We start from the raw sequence: 19874 nt of genomic DNA, 5'->3' as shown, positions 1-19874 counted from the left end.
TCTGTGTAAACAAATTCAATCTATTTGGTTCCAGATCTTTTGGATCCCTTCTCAATATTCTTGGACTAATATGTAGTCTATAAGAACAACTTCTTCTCCCAAGAGAAATTTCCTTGTCAGACACGGAGAATAAATATTTCACTCTTGGGCCATTATAAGAGAGGGAACACATTTCAGGTTAGCAGTTAGTAGCCCCGCAGGAGCTCACACAAGAGAGCTTCGGCCAGAGTGGAATTCCCCATGACAATACACACCTCTAGCCTATGATAAAAACTCTCCAAGACCAAGGCATCATGTTGAGGCTTTTTGGAGAAGGGAGAAATACAGCCAAAAAAAAAAAAAAAAAATCACAGAAAAAGAATCCATCCATATGCACATATAAGACACTGCTCAAAAAAATTTTGTGGCTGTTTCTCTCTCTCTTCTTTCTGTTTCTGCCTGTCTCTGTAGAAATATGCTACTAGGAAATTTCTGGGCAATAGAGGAAATACTCTGTCTTCCATTACCATCCTCAGTATCTTGCTGCTCAGTACTTTTCCATGGTTTTTCCATACACATTGTTCTTCTCTATCCACTATCATGATAGGCTTCCATATGTAGTAACAGAAACCTCAGAGCATCCCCCTTATAAATGCTGATACTGATAAGCAATAATACTTATAGAAGGTTATATATATATGCCAGCCAGGATTTTAAGAATACTATGCACATTCACTCATTTACTCTATCAGGTAGATATTATTATCTTCACTTAGAGATGAGGAAATGGAGACAGTAATGGAATTAGAAATTTACTCAAGGTCATACTCTACTAAATGGCAAAACCAATAATTTGAGCTAAGCAGTTTATCTCTAGAGCTAACTCTCTTAACCAACCTCTCTACTGACAACTGAGCTCTTTAGGTTCCACTGCTTTCCCTCATAAAAACTCAACCTCAAAGATAAGGAAGCTGTGAAGGAAAAATTTTCCTTCTTTTGCAAATAAAGCTAATTGAAATACACCTTACTTAGGGGAAAGTTTTTTCCAGTTCAATTTAAACCCTGAGTAGATAACTATACTTCATTAAACATAAAGTTGTTTAAAAAAAATAAAGAGCACTCTGCTTAACCATTATTAAAATTTCAAACAAGTGAAGAACAAAATAAAAGTAACAAGGCTGATGGCTGACAATTACAAACGAGTTTAATTTGTGTGTCACATGGATGTAGAGAAAGTAGTAATCAGTCTGAAATAAATAATTAAAGCAAAGCATTTTTGTAACAGCCTCAGGAAATTAAGAGTTAACACTTTTATTCTTTTTAGTCAATTACCATCTTATTACATATTTCTGCCTGGAGAATAAATCTCTGACAATACTAGTCCATGTGTGGAATGAAGCACTAGGAAAACACATACTTTTAAAGAGGGATACTAATATATATAAAAACTCTAAATTACAGCATATCACAAACAAAGAATGTGCCTTTTAAACATATAGCATGCACTTATCAATGAAATAACCAGACTATAGAACTTCTCTAGAAAAAAATATTTATCATCATCATTGTCACTACTCTGTGGAGAGGTCCTCAGCATCATCTCTTGATACCTTCCTTCATGCTCCAGTCTATGACTTCAGCCATGCAGTACTGATACTGTTTTAGTACTTTAACTTCAATCAGTATGCTCTGCTCCCCCATCTTCAGACTTTCAGATACAAGTTTTCTACTCTCGTGAAATTTCTCTTTTTCCCTCCTTTCTTCCTTCCTTCATCTTTATTTTCAATTTAAATTCTGGTTTCTCGGGAAGGCCAACCTTGAATCCTGAGACCAGGCTACGGTACTTCAGCGATAACTCCCATGGAAGGCTGCACTGACAAAACCTGATTGTGGGATTGCGAGGTGACAATGTGCTAGCAGCCCTCACTCTCAGCACCTCCTTGGCCTCAACATCCACTCCGAGGGTTCTTGAGGAGCCCTTCAGCCCACCACTGCACCGTGGGAGCCCCTCTCTGGGCGGGCTGAGGCCGGAGCCGCCTCCCTCTGCTTGCAGGGAGACGTGGAGGGAGAGGCCCAGGCCAGAACTGGGGCTGCAAGTGATGCTGGCAGGCTAGTGCGGTTCTGGCGGTCGTGAGTGTGGGTTCGGCGGGCGTGGGCGTGGGCTCGCCAGCCCGGGGCAGTGAGGGGCTTAGCACCCGGGCCAGCAGCTGCAGAGGGTGCACCGGGTCCCCCAGCAGTACCGCCTGCTGACGCTGTGCTCAAGTTCTCGCGGGCCTCAGCTGTCTCCCCACGGGGCAGGGCTCCAGACCGGCAGCCCATCATGCCGGAACCTCCCTCACCCCCCACCCTCCCCCAGCAGTGGGCTCTGTGGGGCCCGAGCTTCCCCGATGAGCGCAGCCCCCTGCTCCCCGACACCCGGTCCTATCCAGAGCCCAAGGGCTGAGGAGTGCAGGGGCAGCTGGGGACTGCCAGGCAGCTCCGCCTACAGCCCCGGTGCAGGATCCACTGGGTGAGGCCAGCTGGGCTCCTGAGTCTAGTGGGGACCTGGGGAACTTTTATGTCTAGCTAACAGATGGTAAAGCACCAATCAGCACTTTGTGCCTAGCTCAGGGTTTGTAAATACACCAATCAGTACTCTGGGTCTAGCTCAAGGTTTGTAAATACACCAATCAGTACTCTGGGTCTAGCTCAAGGTTTGTAAATACACCAATTGGTACTCTGTATCTAGCTAAGGTTGTATCTAGCTAACCTAGTGGGGACTTGGAGAACTTTTCTGTCTAGCACTCTGCGTCTAGCTCAAGGATTGTAAACTCACCAATCAGCACTCTGTGTCTAGCTCAAGGATTGTAAACACACCAATCAGCACTCTGTCAAAACAGACCAATCAGCTCTCTGTAAAATAGACCAATCAGCTCTCTGTAAAATGCACTGATCAGCAGGATGTGGGTGGGGTCAGATAAGGGAATAAAAGCAGGCTGTCCCAACCAGCCAGCAGCAACCCACTTGGGTCCCCTTCCACACTGTGAAAGCTTTGTTCTTTTGCTCTTTGCAATATATCTTGCTGCTGCTCACTCTTTGGGTCCATGCTGCCTTTATGAGCTGTAACACCGCAAAGGTCTACAGCTTCACTCCTGAAGCCAGCAAGACCACGAACCCACTGGGAAGAATGAACAACTCCAGATGCGCTGCCTTTAAGAGCTGTAACACTCATCGCGAGGGTCCGCGGCTTTATTCTTAAAGTCAGCGAGACCATGAACCCACCAATTACAGACACAAAATTAGGTTAACACCTGTGCAAATGCCCAGTTAGTTGTCTGGGCAAAAACCGTTTTGTCCCTTTCCCATGACTTATCACAGCGGCTGGCACATGTTAGATCTTCCATTAATATTTAGTAATTAATATATATGTACAATTTAGATTCAAATATTTATACTATATGTCTTAAAGTGAAATAATTTATATGTAGTGGTGTTATAGAAATGAAAAGTGTGATGCCAAAAATTAATTCTTTAAGTGGGTTCATTACTCTGGAAGGTAACATTTCCAGCAATTGAATTATTGCCCAAAATGTTCAGGAGATGATACTCAGAGTTCATACTTCATACATACATGTATATATATAAACAATGGAAACCAATCAATAGCTTCATATTTTACTTGCTATTTCAGGGTACACTTTTTTTTTTTTTTTTTTTTGAGGTGGAGGCTCACTCTGTCGCCCAGGCTGGAGTGCAGTGGCGCGATCTCGGCTCACTGAAAGCTCCGCCTCCCGGGTTCACGCCATTCTGCCTCAGCCTCCCGAGTAGCTGGGATTACAGGCACCCGCCACCACGCCCAGCTAATTTTTTGTATTTTCAGTAGAGATGGGGTTTCACCATGTTAGGATGGTCTCGATCGCCTGACCTCGTGATCTGCCCACCTCGGTCTCCCAAAGTGCTGGGATTACAAGCGTGAGTCACCGCGCCCGGCTACACTTTGTACTCTTATAGAAATCTAGGTGTATGTTAGTAGAAGAAACTACATAAAAGTTCTTCAAAATAATATCAAAATACATTTTTATATATGTGTAGATTGAGCAATTCACTTATCTCATCTCCTCCAAGCTTCATATTTCCCATTAATAAAAAGAGGATAATAATTATAATAATTAACAAAATAACAGTAATAATTCTCATCCACCAGAATATAAGTTCTGGCAGAGTAAAGTACACGGTTGTATTCTCAGCACCAAAAGCAGTATTTAACATACACTGAGAACTCAGTAAATATTCAATTAATTGTTATTTATTGCATACTTACTATATGTCTGGCACCATTTCAGGAGCTGACGATACAGTTGCGAACAAAACAGGTCTTCATAGACCTCACATTCTCATGGGGAGAAAATAACTAAACAACCGAACAAGTAAAATATGAAAAATAGTATGTTACATGGCAATATGTTCTATGAAGAAAATTAAAGCAGGAAAGGGAATATAAGGAGTAAATGCATGAAGTAATACTTGCTTCATAGAGTTGTTCATCAACTAATTTAGTTATTATAAAGAGCCTGGTTCACTATCCACCATCCTCATTGTCTTCATCATCACCATTATCATCATTATTACTTGAGATACTGTTACAGAGTATAGCACTGTGTCACACAGCTTAATCCTTTGTTAGATGCACTCCCTAAATTATAGAACTTCAGAAAAAAATAAGTGAAATGTAGTTGCTTCTCAGCACAGAGATGGAAAGAATATATGAGAAACTGAATCATGTAATCTAAATTAGGCATTTATATCAGATACTCAAAAATGTTTTGTGTACAATAAATATATCATAAATTCATAAGGAAGGAGAACTACAAATATTTTACAGATCATGAACATTTATGCCACTTATGTTTACATAATTTACTTGCAGAACTAGGTGCATACAGGGTTTTTCTCAAATCAAGATGCCATAAGCAAACAGATCTTTCTACACAAATGTCTACCAATTTTCAGTTAAATTAATTTGGGACATGGAAAAAATATATTTGAGAATCCTTAAAAATGATGTGATTCAGATCTCAGAGGAATTGCTTTTTATTCTGTAATTTATTATTACAAGAGAAAATTATCCTAAACTAAGTTGAACTACATTCTTGCAGTTACTAGGACCATTGTCCATATACCTATGTTTTTATTTTCAATGAGTTTCCTTTTCATGAATTTCCAGCGCTATGAAAAGCTATCAGATCTACCAACAACATTAATAAAAACTGAAGAACATTTGCTTTAGTCAAAATATTTTCTGCCTTCTCTCCATACATGCTTTATTTTATAGCACTAAGACAATACAGACTGTTAAGTATGTCATTTTTACATACTAACAACAAAAAATACTGCTAAATAAACTAATACAAACTTTCTTATCAGATTAACTATAAAATGAAATTAATTCCAGAGATGTGAAACTGTGATAAAATACGCATCAGAGAATTGATCAAACATGGTAAATATGGCAAGTTCCAAAATGCCATACTGATTCATTGTTCCATGCAGAAATGAAATCCAAATGGCATAAAAACATTAAATGAATGCATGTTATACATTTAATTGTCTTCTTTTATTTTATGTTAGTTATAATACAGTGTTGTTGATAATAGCATTTTTAGTGTCAAGAATTGCCCTGAGTTTTCTTGCCTAAATGACAAAGTGATTATTTTTGCTACCAACATAACAAAAGAAAATCTGGGCAGCAACAGGCATGAATAATTTGGTTTTTGACATAGTAATAATGAGAAACCAATACAATATCCAGGTGGAACTATCTTAAGAAGCATCTGGATACAGACGGGATCTTGGATGGAGATATTCATTCAGCTGTTAATAAACACATAGATGGGCATTAAAACTATGGAGTGAATGCAGTTATCAAGAGAGGCATAATTGAGATTTTCCACTGTTGCCATCTTGAAATCTACAACTAGACTCTAAACTTTCTACCCAAAATGCCTTTGTATAAGCAGCCAGTTATTATTTTAAAATAAATATTTGTTATATGTCAGAATTCATACAATGAAAGACTCCACCTCAACTTCAAAATTACAAGGTCTACAATATGTGTAAATGACCACAAGGTAAGGTTTTAACCTCAGTATCCCTGTTCTACTTAAAGCTTTATACTTTGAAGGCATTTCTAGGTAGTCACTTTTCACAGTATATTTTTCCCTAATTTTTTTCCCTCTGCTGAAATTTTAAGCTTGCATTTTCTTTAAAGTGTTATTTTCTTCAATTTTCCATATGCAAAATTAATTACTAAATTTCACTTTAATAACATCTAACATTTGTTAGAAATAAGAAAGCTGTTGCTCGGTAATGATCACTTAAAATATATTTACTTCAAAATAAACTTTTATTTTTCTAATTCATTGCAATGTTCTCAACAAATGCCACAGGACAATTGTTTTCAAAATGTATGTATGCCATTTATGCTTACATAATTTACTTGTAGAACTAGTTGAATACAGGGTTTTTCTCAAATCAAGAGGCTATAGGCAAACTGATCTCTTTATTCAAATGTCTACCAATTTTGAGTTAAATTAATTTGAGGACAGGAAAATAATAATATATTTAGTAATATATTATTAACAGTAAAATCATACCATATCAAGCGTTCCAAAACACCCAATAATGTGTCATGACTGGTAGTGCAATTCAGAAGTTAATGTAATGACCAGGAAATCCCACACAGTGAGCCAGCAAGTACTTCTGACTCAACCTGGACATCCAAATCCATCTGGGTCCCTACTGTGGTTTTGGGGTTGCTACTGAAGTTTAAAACCTACAGAGACATTACTGGGTCCTGAGGCTGGCTGGTACCTCAAGAACAGTGGAAGAAGCCCTTTGGGCCAGTAACAGGGTGAGGTAAGTGCGGCACTGTGTTACTAAATTTAAGTTGGCCCTCAGTTTTAGGATCATGCAAGCAAGTACTGTCCCAGCTTCCCAACATGGGGTTCCTCGGGCATTGCCTGCCTTTGCCTACCTTTCCATAATCTTTCCCATCCCAAATAGGAACTTACTCTGCCATCTCTCCCTACTCCACCAGCCTTCATTTGAGAACTTACTGGATGGAGGGCAGGAGATGATCATCATTCCTGATAAACTCAAATTCAAAATCAGTCTTTATGGGGTGGTTGTAGTTATGCTACCATCCCTTCCCATTCCTCCTATAAATTTATACCTATTAGGCAGAGAGGCCGCTGGGTTTTCATTTCTTGAAAGAAAGAATACAACTACAGAAAGCAGAGAAACAAAGGGTGTTTCTTTTGGGCTCAGAATTTTAGAAGTCACGTTTTCAGAAAAATTGAAAGGACTTCAGTGATTGACAGTGGATTTAGGAGGAAATGGGTGATAAGTTAAAAGTTACTTTTTCTTCCACTCCCATCCTTCCCAGTCAGCCTATATAAATATTTAACAGACAGAGAGACAAAATGAGGACCAAAAGTAAGGGAAGGGCCCAGAGATATTGGCAGATCTTGGAAAAAGAGCATCAATGCCCAGCTCCTTAGGCTACTCTCAGAGGGCTGACAAATACCAGGTGTGGGAAAATCAAAGATGGAGAATCTGTGACTCATCGACAAACGAAGCCCTAGGAGAGCAGATTGAACCATGAACTTCCCTAAGCCCCAGTGTTGAGTGGAACATCAGAATGACTGTCACCTTATCAAGAACGGCTTCAAAGTAGTAGAGATGCGAGGGATAGAAAGGGATCTAATGAATGAAAATGAAGGATGACTCCAAAGTCCCCATGATGGTGACCAGTGGGAAGATGGCATGAAAAATCAGCTGGGCTTACCTCACAGCCCACACTTGCCAGCAACCCTCGTAAAACTTAGATATCCGCCCAGAGAAATAAGGGGTGAGGGGGACAAGTAGGGAAAAATGAATCCTACAAGTGACACCCAGGTTTCCACTCTCACAAATACTCACAGTAGAATTAAGTTCAGTTACAAGAAAATAAAAGAGGTCATGTTACTTGCACGCATGAGTTTCTAGGTGGATATCTGTATTCTCTACACAAACCCTGCATTTTTCACATACTGAAAGAGATATTTAGTTGCAAATAATCTGTTTTTATTTTTTTATTTCTGAAACTCTTTCAATTATTGTCTATTTTTGGAAGAAAATAATTGTCAACAATTAAAAAACCAAGCTCATGCTTGAGAAAGTATTTTCAAACATACAACAAGAGGCAAGGGTAGAAGAGGTATTGCTTTCTTACTGGGTATCTGGTGAAAAGTTTATTTACTTTGGAGCTTAAAAATAAAAATTCACATTGTGAATATGATATGTCAATGGAGGAACATATATTCTCCATCAATTTTAACAGATCCCAGTAGCTGGCTATCCATCAAAGAGTGAATGAGATTGAATGCTAAGTGGATTTCATCTCTTAATAGCCATGTAAACTTGAAAAGGAAAAATGGTGCCAGCAGACAAGGCAAACCTTAAGTATAATTTCCAAAAGTATAAAAATCAACCATATTTGGAACATAAGAAATAATATATTATTAGAAAAACATATTAACTTATCCTTCCTCCATGGAAGTCCCCCACTATGCTCTTGCGGTTCTCATCTCACCTCTCAAAGTGCTTATTAGCTAAATTCTCATCTCTGCCTGCCTTTTCCATGCTATGTTCAGTGCCATGCTGAGCCACACTGGAGCCTGAGACAAAAGGAAAAAGGTGTGTACCTATATATATTTATTATTATTTTTATTTTTCTTGATTACTGAGTCTTTTGTTAGTCCCTTATATTTTACACCTCAGGCCAGTGCCTCACGTGCCTCACCCTAATTTCTGCCCTAATCCCAAAGGTCTAACCTGCACCCTCTTTCCACTTTACACACTCTTCCTGGGTAACTCTCCCCCTAGGCTTTTAGTTATTTATGTATATCCTGATGATTCAAAAATTATTTATCTCCATCCCAGGCCCTTTACTAATCTACAACTTTTGCAGTGATCCACAGGCACAAGGATTTCAAATAATCCAAAAGTGAGTGTAGTATTTACCCTCAATTTATGCTATAAACAAGTAAACATACACATAAAGTCAACTCTCAAGTCATACATGTTTTATCTCCTAAATAAATTCAAGCTCATCCTCCCTCCTGGTCTTCATCATCTGTCTTCCAACTTTTTAAATCCAGTCCCAGAGACCTCGCCTCCAATCTTTTCATTAAATCCATCATCCACACTGAAAGCTAGACTGATTCACCTAAAGGCAAATATGATAAACTCACAACGATCATTAAAATTCCCTAACTGTTCTTCCTTTGAAAGAGTATTATTACTATTTATTGGTATTTCAGCCTTCTTCAAAACAACATGAGAACTTCTTGGCAAGGCCTGTGTCACATGAATTCCAATGTGGCAAGTGGCACAGATAATAAATGTGAAACAAACGAGTGACTGAGATTGTGAAGCTCATGCAAGAAAAAAATATTTATCAAAACCCATATATCATTTAGTTATTTTCATTGTCTACAAGGAAAATAAGTCAATGATTTTCTTTTATTTCCTTATTCAAAAAACTTCTACTAAAAGAGCTCTCTGGCAATTGCATGGGTTCAGTCTCTAGTTCCATCATTCAGTTGTGGAACTGTGAATAGGTTTCTTAGGCTTCCATGTGCTTCAGTTCCCTCATCTATGAATGGATGATAAAATATAATATCTACCTGACAGGGTGCTTCTGAAGCTTAAATGAATTACTTCACAACAAGCATTGAAAATTTTTAATGTATATTATAGCTTATTCTCATTTTATTTTTTTATGGTGAGCACCTTGTATGTGTCATGCATTTAGAACAAATTTGCTAAAATTCTTAAAAAAACATGTCTAATACTTGGCTAATTGGCGGTCTTTAACTGCCTTTCCTTTTAATTTTCACCCAGCATAAGTCTTCTGATTTGTAATATTTTCTGGTCTTCAAAAATTGCTGAGGGAAAATGAGTACAAAATATTTATATAATTAGGATAGTTCAACATTTTCAAAAATGGCAAAAATAAACAGCAGTTACGGAACACCTGCTTAAACTATACTGGAAATAACTGCTTCATGCTTCATTAACCAGTATAAACATGTTTGCCAGTTTAAATCCCCTACTGAAGTCAGAATTTCCAATTAGTACTATAAGAGTATTAAACTACCAAGTGAAGATAGTCCTGGGCAATAATTTCAGAACTGCCATTCTTAAGGCACTTTTACAGGTCAAACAGATGCTTATTTTCTAAGAAGCCTATAATTTACTTATTAAGTCACATTTGTGTCTATTTTAATAAACGATCTTAGACTACTTATTTTTCTGGATTTTATTCGCCTCTGAGAAGCATTCAATACAGTGCCTGAAATATAGATGCTTCAAGCACCAAATAAATAGAAAAAAGGAAGGAAGAAGGCAGATAGTAAGAGAGGACTATATAATGCCTGAAGAAAAACTTTTCCAATTGTTGGGTCCAATTATAACTCTGTTTTTGGTAAGTAAACATAAGAAAAATATAGCAGATATAGATATAGATGATATAGATATAGATATAGATATAGATATAGATTGAGAGACAGTAATGCAGGCTAGAAATATAAAGGAATCTTCAATCTAAAGATAGTATTACAAGTAAGGAGATAATAAGATAACCAATGTAGTGACTATTTTAAAAGAAAGAAAGAGTTTGAGCTCTGGGCACTGAAATATCTAAGGGGTGAGAGGAGAAATAATCAACAAAGAAGTGAAGAAAAACAAGATAGGAGATGTCAGTGAGGTAAGAAGAAAACTTTTTCATATCTCATCAGTTACTGGTTACTGGCTAGCTAGTGGGGATAAAAGTTCCGGCATCCTATTTGGGTCTTTATGAATTGAAAAACAAACCATATGTTTTGGTGACACTTTCATTCAATTCTTTATGCCACCATGAAGAGGATAATAACAAATGGGAAAGGAACAGTATTATTTAACCACACTGAGAATAACTTTCAACCCTAGCTTCATATTTCACTTTTGGGAATAAACCTCACTGCTGTGAGAAATTCATGAATGTCACAGAGAGTCTTCAAACTAATAGATATCAGTGCAATAAATCTGACCTTATAAATTGAGATTATCATTTTAACACAGATCTAAAGTTTCCATTTTATTTTTATACTAATACTCATAGAAGGCGTGAAATATACAAAAGTGCCAAAAAATATATAATCAATATTAACATTTCAGTATTTTTTTTGTTCTTTGTAGATATATATAAAGGTATGGTTATGTGTAAGTGTACACAATCACTATTGAATAGTGATGTTAAATCCTTTTACCATGTAATGCAGACAGAATTTATCCAGATTATTTCAAAAACATTTTAATGATTGCACAATATACCACTGAATTAATTTACTCTAATTTGCTTAACCATGACCCACTGGTTGGAATTCAGTGGGATTTCCCCTACATTTGTCTCCACTGAATAAATAATGCCTAAGATAATCCTCTTTGTACTTAATTCTTTACCTACATTCCTAATTCTTTCCTTCAGATATGTTATTAGAAAATAAATTACTGGTATAAGTGATAATTTAAAATTATTGTTATGAACTGAACTATATCTCCCCAAAAATCTTATGTTGAAGTCCTAACTAACCCCCCCTGTCTCAAAATGTAGCTATATTTGGAGAGAGAGTCTTTAAAGAGGTAATTAATTTAAAATGAGGTTATTAGCGTATGTCCTAATACAACATAGCTGATGTTCTTATTTGGACACAAGCACACCCCAAGTGAAAACTCAGGGAGAAGACACCATCTACAAGCCAAGGAGAGAGGTCTTGGAAGAAATCACCTTGATCCGGGACTCCTAACTTCCAGAACTGTGAGAAAATAAGTCTCTGTTGTTTAATCCACCTAGTCTGTGGTATCCTGTTATAGCATCCCTAGGTATAAATAGCATCCCTATGTAAATTGCTTTTATAAATATTTGTGTCAATATATATTTGACAGAGAAAACTGACCTCACTGCGCCTTGGTCATTATTTTTAAAACGATAAAATAACCTCAATGTATAGGATCACATTATGAGATACAAATGCTAATTTCCATAAAATAACAACAACAGCAATCATAATAAAGAAAGTCTCCATTTCAAAATAAAATCCTGACCATAAATAGTTTGAAAACTTATAAATATGAGACATTAGGGAAGTCACATAGTGTCTCTTGATCATAATTCTCAGACCTTTAAAAATTAGAGATTTAGGCTTGATAGTCTTTAAGGGCTTTCAAGTTTAAAAATTAGGAGATTCTTTTTTCAGTGTTCTTCAATTGTTCTTATCATTATACTGGGTCATGCCTTGTAAGCGGCATATTCCTTGAACAACTTGAATCACACTGTTTTCCTTTTAGAGACCTCTACTAGAAGTATCATGGTAGAAAGCAAAGCTCCCAAAACTGGACCAAGAAAAACTGAATTCAAAATCGAGGTCTGTAATTAAGTGTCTATGGGATCTTTCACGCAATATTGTTTCTCTGTTTCTATTTCTTTTTTCATTCAAAAAATTTGCCCTGTGGCTGGTGATAGAAAAACTAAAAATTAGATAAATACAAGTACACATGAGCACACACCCTCAATTCCCATCCTCAAAGAGTTCATGATATAAGAAGAAGGAAAGAAGTACATAAACTAAAATCATACATTCTATAAGAAAGTATATACAAAGTTCCAATAGAGCTAATGTTAAGCTAATACTACTGTCTCACTCATTAATTTGGGAATATTAATTTGGGGTAAATTAACTTGGGGAAATCAGGTAAAAAGGCATTTCTTTCAAAATTTAAAAATGTATATAACCTTAAGATGGAATTTCTAACATCGCCTTTAAGGTTGTACTTATATCCCATCTATGGTCTCACAGTTCCAGCTCTATAATCACCTTCTAGATACAGTTAAACAAAGTTCTAGCAGTAATCTCAGAGAAATGCTGTTTTGCTCCTGTACCTCACCTAGAAATATTAGGTGTTCATATTATTAGATGTTCATAGAACATCTAATGTTCATATATTCTGTAAGAGTGTATTTTTAAAGTCCACAGATACCAGTGTATCTATAACTTCCTTCATTTAGCCTATATCATTAATATGAAAACCCTTCTGTATCATTGTGTCAACAGGCAAAACAATTTTGAGACTAATTTTAAAGATTTTGAGAAAAGAAATTTTGGCACCAAACTAAATTTACAGGTTGCATATCTCTTATCGAAAATGCTTAACACCAGAATTGTTTCAGATTTGGGTATTTTGAATTTTCATATTTCGGTTACTCAACCTGCATATAATTTGTTTTCAGGAGATTTTTTTAAAGCAATGTAATTAAAAATACACTTTCAAACTTGTTCAAATATTAAATATTTAAAATATTTTTTAAATCACAGCTGTACTTTAATACCTAATTGTATTTCTAAGTGCATGTAAAATCTTGTCTTACAATGTGTGGAGTGAGATAATTTTCAGCATGAAATAGTGTATCTGTGGTACTTACAAAGCAGTTCTTATCAGGATTTCTTTTCCAATGTTTCTTGTCTAATTTCTTGGCCGAAGTGGAACGCAGAGTTGCATGAGTTTGTGTTCGAGGATTTAAAGCCAGGATGCTCTAAAGATAGCATAAACAATGTGTAAATACACAGAAATATGTTGGCATTCATTTAAACTTATTTTTATTTTATTTTATTTTTTATTTTGAGACAGGGTCTCTCTCACTTTGTCACCCAGGCTGGAGTGCAGTGGTACAATCTCAGCTCACTGCAACCTCTGCCTTCCAGGCTCAGGCAATCCTCCCACCTTATCCTCCCGAGTAGCTCGGACTACAGGTGCATGCTACCACCCCTGGCTAATTTTTGTATTTTTAGTAGACATGAGATTTTGCCATGTTGCCCAGGCTGGTCTTGAACTCCTAGACTCAAGTGATCCACCTGCCTCAGCCTCCCAAAGTGCTGGGATTACAGGCATGAGCCACCTTGTCTGGTGGCATTTTTAGAAATCAAACTTTATCTAGGATTTCCTCCTACAGGCCCCTCAAGAAAGGGTGAGCTAGGAAAGAAAACTTAGGAATCACACACACACACACACACACACACACACAAAGATTATATGTAAATCAGAAGAATCACCCCAAATTTGCAAGATCGTGCTTAATAAAATCAAGTGAGAAATCCTATATTTGGTTTTAAAAAAAAAAGTTCAGTATGGGAAAATCCTAATACAATGAAAATTTACATGGAAAAAGTGAGAAGATATACTTTTCTTAGGAAAAAATCTAATAATGTTATCATTGATATAATGATATCATTATATCAATGTATATCATTATACATTGATAAAAAGCTAAAATATATGTTTAAAATGTTGCATGGATCTCAAATAGCTTACATTAATAGACTAATACTGGGCAAAATATGAATGAAGTAATGTCTATTATATTTTCTAATTAGACAGAAGCAATTCTTGACCAGAAAAAAAATTCTTCACGAAAAACAAATAAATATCAACAACAACAATGAACAACATACTGTTGTTTCACCAGAGAGGAGAAACCATGGTAGCAGCAAATGCTTCTGTTTAACCAAATTAACATTATTACCTACCATCTTTCAATAATGGTTACGTGTTGAAAAGTTAGATGCAACAGCTGAAGAAAAGCCTGGAGAAAAGATCTGGGAGAGACACAGTGTATTTCAGTAGGTGAAGAGCTTTCACACGGAAGAGAGATTTAATTTGTTTTGTATTAATACAGAACCAACGCTGTGAAAATTAATGGAGGAAGATTTGGATTCAGATATAAATTAAAAAGTGACAGCTGAGATTGCATTAGAAATCATTCTAGCTGACATTACTGCAGTCATTTTAAATGATGTTCGTTTCAAAAGTTGTCTTCTTCCATGAAGTTACCCCTAAATAATCTAGATCCATTTTCTGTTCCAGATCACTGAAACATCTCTACCACAGTATTCCAATCTAAACAGTAACTGCTGCTTTAAGAATTTTTCTTCCCTTCTGAACTGTGCATGTTTTGAGCTGAGGGATTCCTGACTTTTTAAAAATCTTTCAGTTTATGATATACAGCACCAGGTAGGTAGCATATGCTTATTCCTGTAAAATAGTGATTCAAAAATCATGAATCTAATTTTTAATTCCTAGTAGTCTTATAACTTTGAGTAAACCATTGATCTTTTTGATCTTTGATTTCCTCACATGCAAAATACAGCAACACCTGAATCGGAAGTAAAGAATAAATGAAAAGCATGATACAACATGTTTTCTAAACTACCAACACCCTAAAAATTGAAGTGTAGTGAAAATGGAATCCAGCGGCTATGTGCAACAGTAATCCTCTGTCCATGATTTGTTCATGTAGGGGATAGGTAAGAATCTGACAGGGGACCTAAGAATGCAATTTCTACTAGATTTGACCAAATCCAAGATCACCTTCCAAATCTAGATTCCATGATTCTTTAAAAATTATTGGATCATGTTCTTCATTTTCACATATCAAAATGAACTCTTATTGAGATCCACAGAGAACTATCAAAAAGACCAAAATAAATGGACAGATAAAATAATTATACTATTAATACCAGACACAAGCTAAAAATATTATTTTCCCCCTCTACTATTGAAATTCCACAATCAACATATCGAGAGTAATCATTTTCTAGGTGATATCTTAGCCGATTTTATAAGAGTATCACATGCTAATATGAAGAATTTAAAAATCATAAATGACTTTCTAAAATAAATGTTATACTTAGTATTCGTAGACAAGAATAAAATCAGAAAAAGTCACTTCATTTCATTCGGCATTTGATTTAAAGTGGTAATAACAATCCTCTGTGTTTTAAGTTTTTAGAGTTTAAAAGTTCAAAAGCTTTCACATCCATTATGTAATTTAACTTACAAACAGCTACTACTATCTCAATACTTAGGATGAGCAAATAAATTGAGGGTGGTTAAGTAACCTGCTTAAGATCTCACAGTTTATATGCAAAAAGAATTGAATTGGAATTCTGTTCATCTGAGTATGGGACTTATATTGAACCTGATCCAAAGATGAGGCCTATATTTAAAAGTCACTTTTTGAGATATAAGGTAGGAAACATTTTTAACCACATGTTTAAATAATATCAATTTGTACCTGAGTAGCTCAATGAAAAATTAATTTCAAACCCTGTTTTGAGCAAGCCAGTAAATATGACCATTAAGAAGTCACCTCTGGAATGTTAGAGTAAGGACCTCTGCAGACTGACACCCATAAAAATAAACATAACTGCAAAAATAGTAAAAATAAAAACCCTTTAAAGTCTCTGGAAATTTGCCTTAAGGCAAACAGCAAATGAAGAAATAATAATACATGAAAACCGACTAAAACTGGTAAGAGGAGTGAAGGTCTATGGCATCTGAAGTATAACCCACACCATTTCAGTCCAGTGTGACAGTCATTCTACCTCAGATGGGTATAGCTCAAAACACAGAGCTCGCTCCACCCCAGCCACCAGTTGAGGGCTACGGTATCTCCCAGGCAGGGGTAAGATGCCAGCATTTCTCATTTTCTCTCTCCCCCATTCTACACAGAGACAAAACTGCAACTGAGTGCAGCTGAGACGAAAGTGCAGCTGACAGGTCCAGAGTTCTGTTACTCCATCCAGCCTCCACTCAAAGAGCTAAGGTTTTACCTCAGGAATATCAAGCCAAAAACACCAGGGCCCTGATTATCCTTGTCTCACCTCACTTACTACGAGGCACAGCAAGCTGAGAGAACTAGAGGCTATTGCCTATACCTAGCACCTTGCTCATAAAAGCAGAAATATAACTCTGAGAGAAGTGGACCATTGTCACTACCCTCAGTTCTGGAGCGGTGGCCCAGAGAATTTTTCCCAGAACACACAAGTCATAAGAACAGAAAGGTCCCCCCAAAGGAACTGACTTTATTTGAACCTGTATGCAGAGAAGTTCAAACCTAAGAGTACTCTTACACACAATAAAAACCTTCATGTCAAACAATTAAGAAGAGGGAGGTAGCTTCCTGAAAACAATAAACTAAACCATAAGGCAGAGAGTTCATAAGGGAAAACCAGGGAAGGAAATATAAGATGAGTTCTCCCGGAGTTACAAAAAACCTCAAGGACTCACTTCAAAAACTACCACTGAAAAAGGGCCCAAATTTAACTGAATCACACTGTGGAACAATTCATATTCCACAGCAAAAGTAATAAAGAAATCAACCAGAAGCCATTGGAACTAAGATCTGGGTGTGACATTAATACAGGCAGACAACTTAAGAGAGAGATCACAGAAAAAGGCAAAGAGACACCCGATAAAACCATGGACACCCAAGAATGACTACACATATCCAAGGCTGCACCCTGTGAGAATGATATCAGTGTTTCATACTAGAGGAAAACGTACATCCCTAAATAGCATATCCAGGCCAGGCATAGTGGGTCATGCCTGTAATGCCAGCACTTTGGGAGGATGAGGCAAGTGGATGGCTTGAGGAGTTCAAGACCAGCCTGGGCAACACGGTGAATCCCCATGTCTACAAAAAATACAAAAATTACCCAGGCATGGTGGCATATTGCCTGTGGTCTCAGCTACTCAGAAGGCTGAATCAGGAGGATCACCTGAGCCTGGGAGGTCAAAGATGCAGTGAGCTGTGACCATACCACTTTACTCCAGCCTGGGTAGCAAAGTGAGACTCTGCACAAAAAAAAAAAAAAAAGTATATCCAGTTGCCAATAACAAGTCACCCTCCTCTAGAAGGGAGTTAATGTCCAGCAAGAATAGCTACATTATGTAAGATGTTCCGTCTTCAACTTATAAAAGTATGAGTCATGCAGAGAAACAGAATTGTCTTATCCATATAGACACACAAAAAAAGCAGACAACAGTAACACCCATTAATAGGGCCCACGTGTCAAATTTAACACTTTGATACGGTTTAGCTGTGTCCCCACCCAAATCTCATCTTGAATTGTAGTTCCCATAATCCCCATGTGGTCATGGGAGGGACCCGGTGGGAGGTGATTGAATCATGGGGCCGGTTACCCCCAAACTGCTGTTCTCATGGTACTGAGTGAGTTCTCACTATATGTGATGGTTTTATAAGCGGCTTTTCTGTCTTTGCTAAGCACTTCTTCCTGCTGTCATGTGAAGAAGGACGTGTTTGCTTCCCCTTCTGCCATGATTGTAAGTTTCCTGAGGCCTCCCCAGACATGCAGAACTGTGAGGCAGTTAAACTACTTTGCTTTATAAACTACGCAGTCGCAGGCAGTTCTTTATAGCAGCATGATAACTAATGCACACTTCAAACCAGCCATTACAAGGAAAGTATGTTGACAATGTCTTAGAGAGTACAGAATATCCATACAGAGATATAAATTATTTAAATCATTTTAACAAAAACAACAAGCAGGCATTCTGGACTTGAAAAATACAATAGCTAGGCCGGGCGCGGTGGCTCAAGCCTGTAATCCCAGCACTTTGGGAGGCCGAGGCGGGCGGATCACAAGGTCAGGAGATCGAGACCACAGTGAAACCCCGTCTCTACTAAAAATACAAAAAATTAGCCGGACGCAGTGGCGGGCGCCTGTAGTCCTAGCTACTCAGGAGGCTGAGGCAGGAGAATGGCGTGAACCCAGGAGGCGGAGCTTGCAGTGAGCCGAGATCGCGCCACTGCACTCCAGCCTGGGCAACAGCGTGAGACTCCGTCTCAAAAAAAAAAAAAAAGAAAAAAAAAAAAGAAAAATACAATAGCTAATATGAAACATTCACTAGAGTTCAATAGTAGATTTGAACTAGCAGAAGAAAGAATCAGCAAACTTAAAGACAGATCAAGAAAGAATCTTGAAGACAATCTGAAGATCAAAGAGAAAAAGAATAAAGAAAAATTAACAGAGCCTCAATGATATGTGATACACCACTGAGCAAACCAAAATACTGTAATGGGACTGCCTGAAGAAGAAAAGACAAAGGAGGAGAAAACACAGAAGTTATACCAGCTTAAAATGTGCCCAATTTAATTTTTTTATAAAGCAGAACAAAATATTAAACTATACCTTCAGGAAGCTCAATGAATGTGAAGTATGCTAAATGTAAAGAGATCCACACTAAGAACATTAGTAAAAGTGCTGAAAGTCAATGCCAAAAAGAAAATCTTGAGTATAGCAAAAGAAAAAATAATTCATCATGTACAAAAGAATTTCAATAAGTTTAACAGTGAATTTCTCATTATCAACCACAGAGACCAGGAAGTAGGATAAGACATACACAGTACTAAAAGATAAAAAATGTAAACCACGACTCCTATACCCAACAAAACTATCTTTCAAAAAATAAAGGTAAAATAAAGCCATTCCCAGAAAAACAAACAATGCGATAATTTGCTATTAGCAGATGCGACTTATAAGAATTACTAAAGGAAGTTCTTGGCCAGGCATGATGGCTCATGCCTGTAATCCCAACACTTTGGGAGTCCAAGGCAGATGGATCACTGAGGTCAGGAGTTCAAGACCAGCCTGGCCAACATGGTGAAACCCCGTCTCTACTACAAATACAAAAATTAGCCAGGCATGGTGGCAGGTGCCTGTAATCCCAGCTACTTAGGAGGCTGAGGCAGGAGAATCACTTGAACTCCAGAGGTGGAGGTAACAATGAGCCGAGACCGCACCACTGCACTCCAGCCTAGGCAACAAGAGTGAAACTCCATCTATAAATAAATAAATAAATAGTGAAAAAAATAAAATTAAAGGAAGTTCTGCAGGCAGAAAGTAACCATAACTTCCTATTCACATGAAAAAAACAAAGGTCAACAGTAAAGTACAGGTAATTATGAAATTATAATA

At 37.1% G+C, this 19874-nt stretch overlaps 1 protein-coding gene across 5 annotated transcripts in view; it reads right to left on the bottom strand.

Annotated features, from left to right (window-relative positions):
• Positions 1-19874, bottom strand: part of DPYD (dihydropyrimidine dehydrogenase) — an 860002-nt gene that overhangs the window by 800889 nt on the left and 39239 nt on the right. For all 5 annotated transcript variants that reach the window (XM_077987630.1, XM_015145562.3, XM_077987644.1 and 2 more), the window contains one exon: positions 13520-13630. Coding sequence is in view for 2 of the 5 variants with exons in the window: in XM_015145562.3 (XP_015001048.3) it covers positions 13520-13630 (111 nt within the window). In the remaining 3 variants the exon portion in view is untranslated. The remainder of the gene's footprint in view (positions 1-13519; positions 13631-19874) is intronic.

The sequence above is a fragment of the Macaca mulatta genome, chromosome 1, assembly GCF_049350105.2.
Source record: "Macaca mulatta isolate MMU2019108-1 chromosome 1, T2T-MMU8v2.0, whole genome shotgun sequence".
Classification (NCBI taxonomy): Eukaryota; Metazoa; Chordata; class Mammalia; order Primates; family Cercopithecidae; genus Macaca; species Macaca mulatta.
The sequence above is the reverse complement of the archived record's forward strand: the minus strand, read 5'-3'. Positions and strand labels throughout refer to the sequence as shown.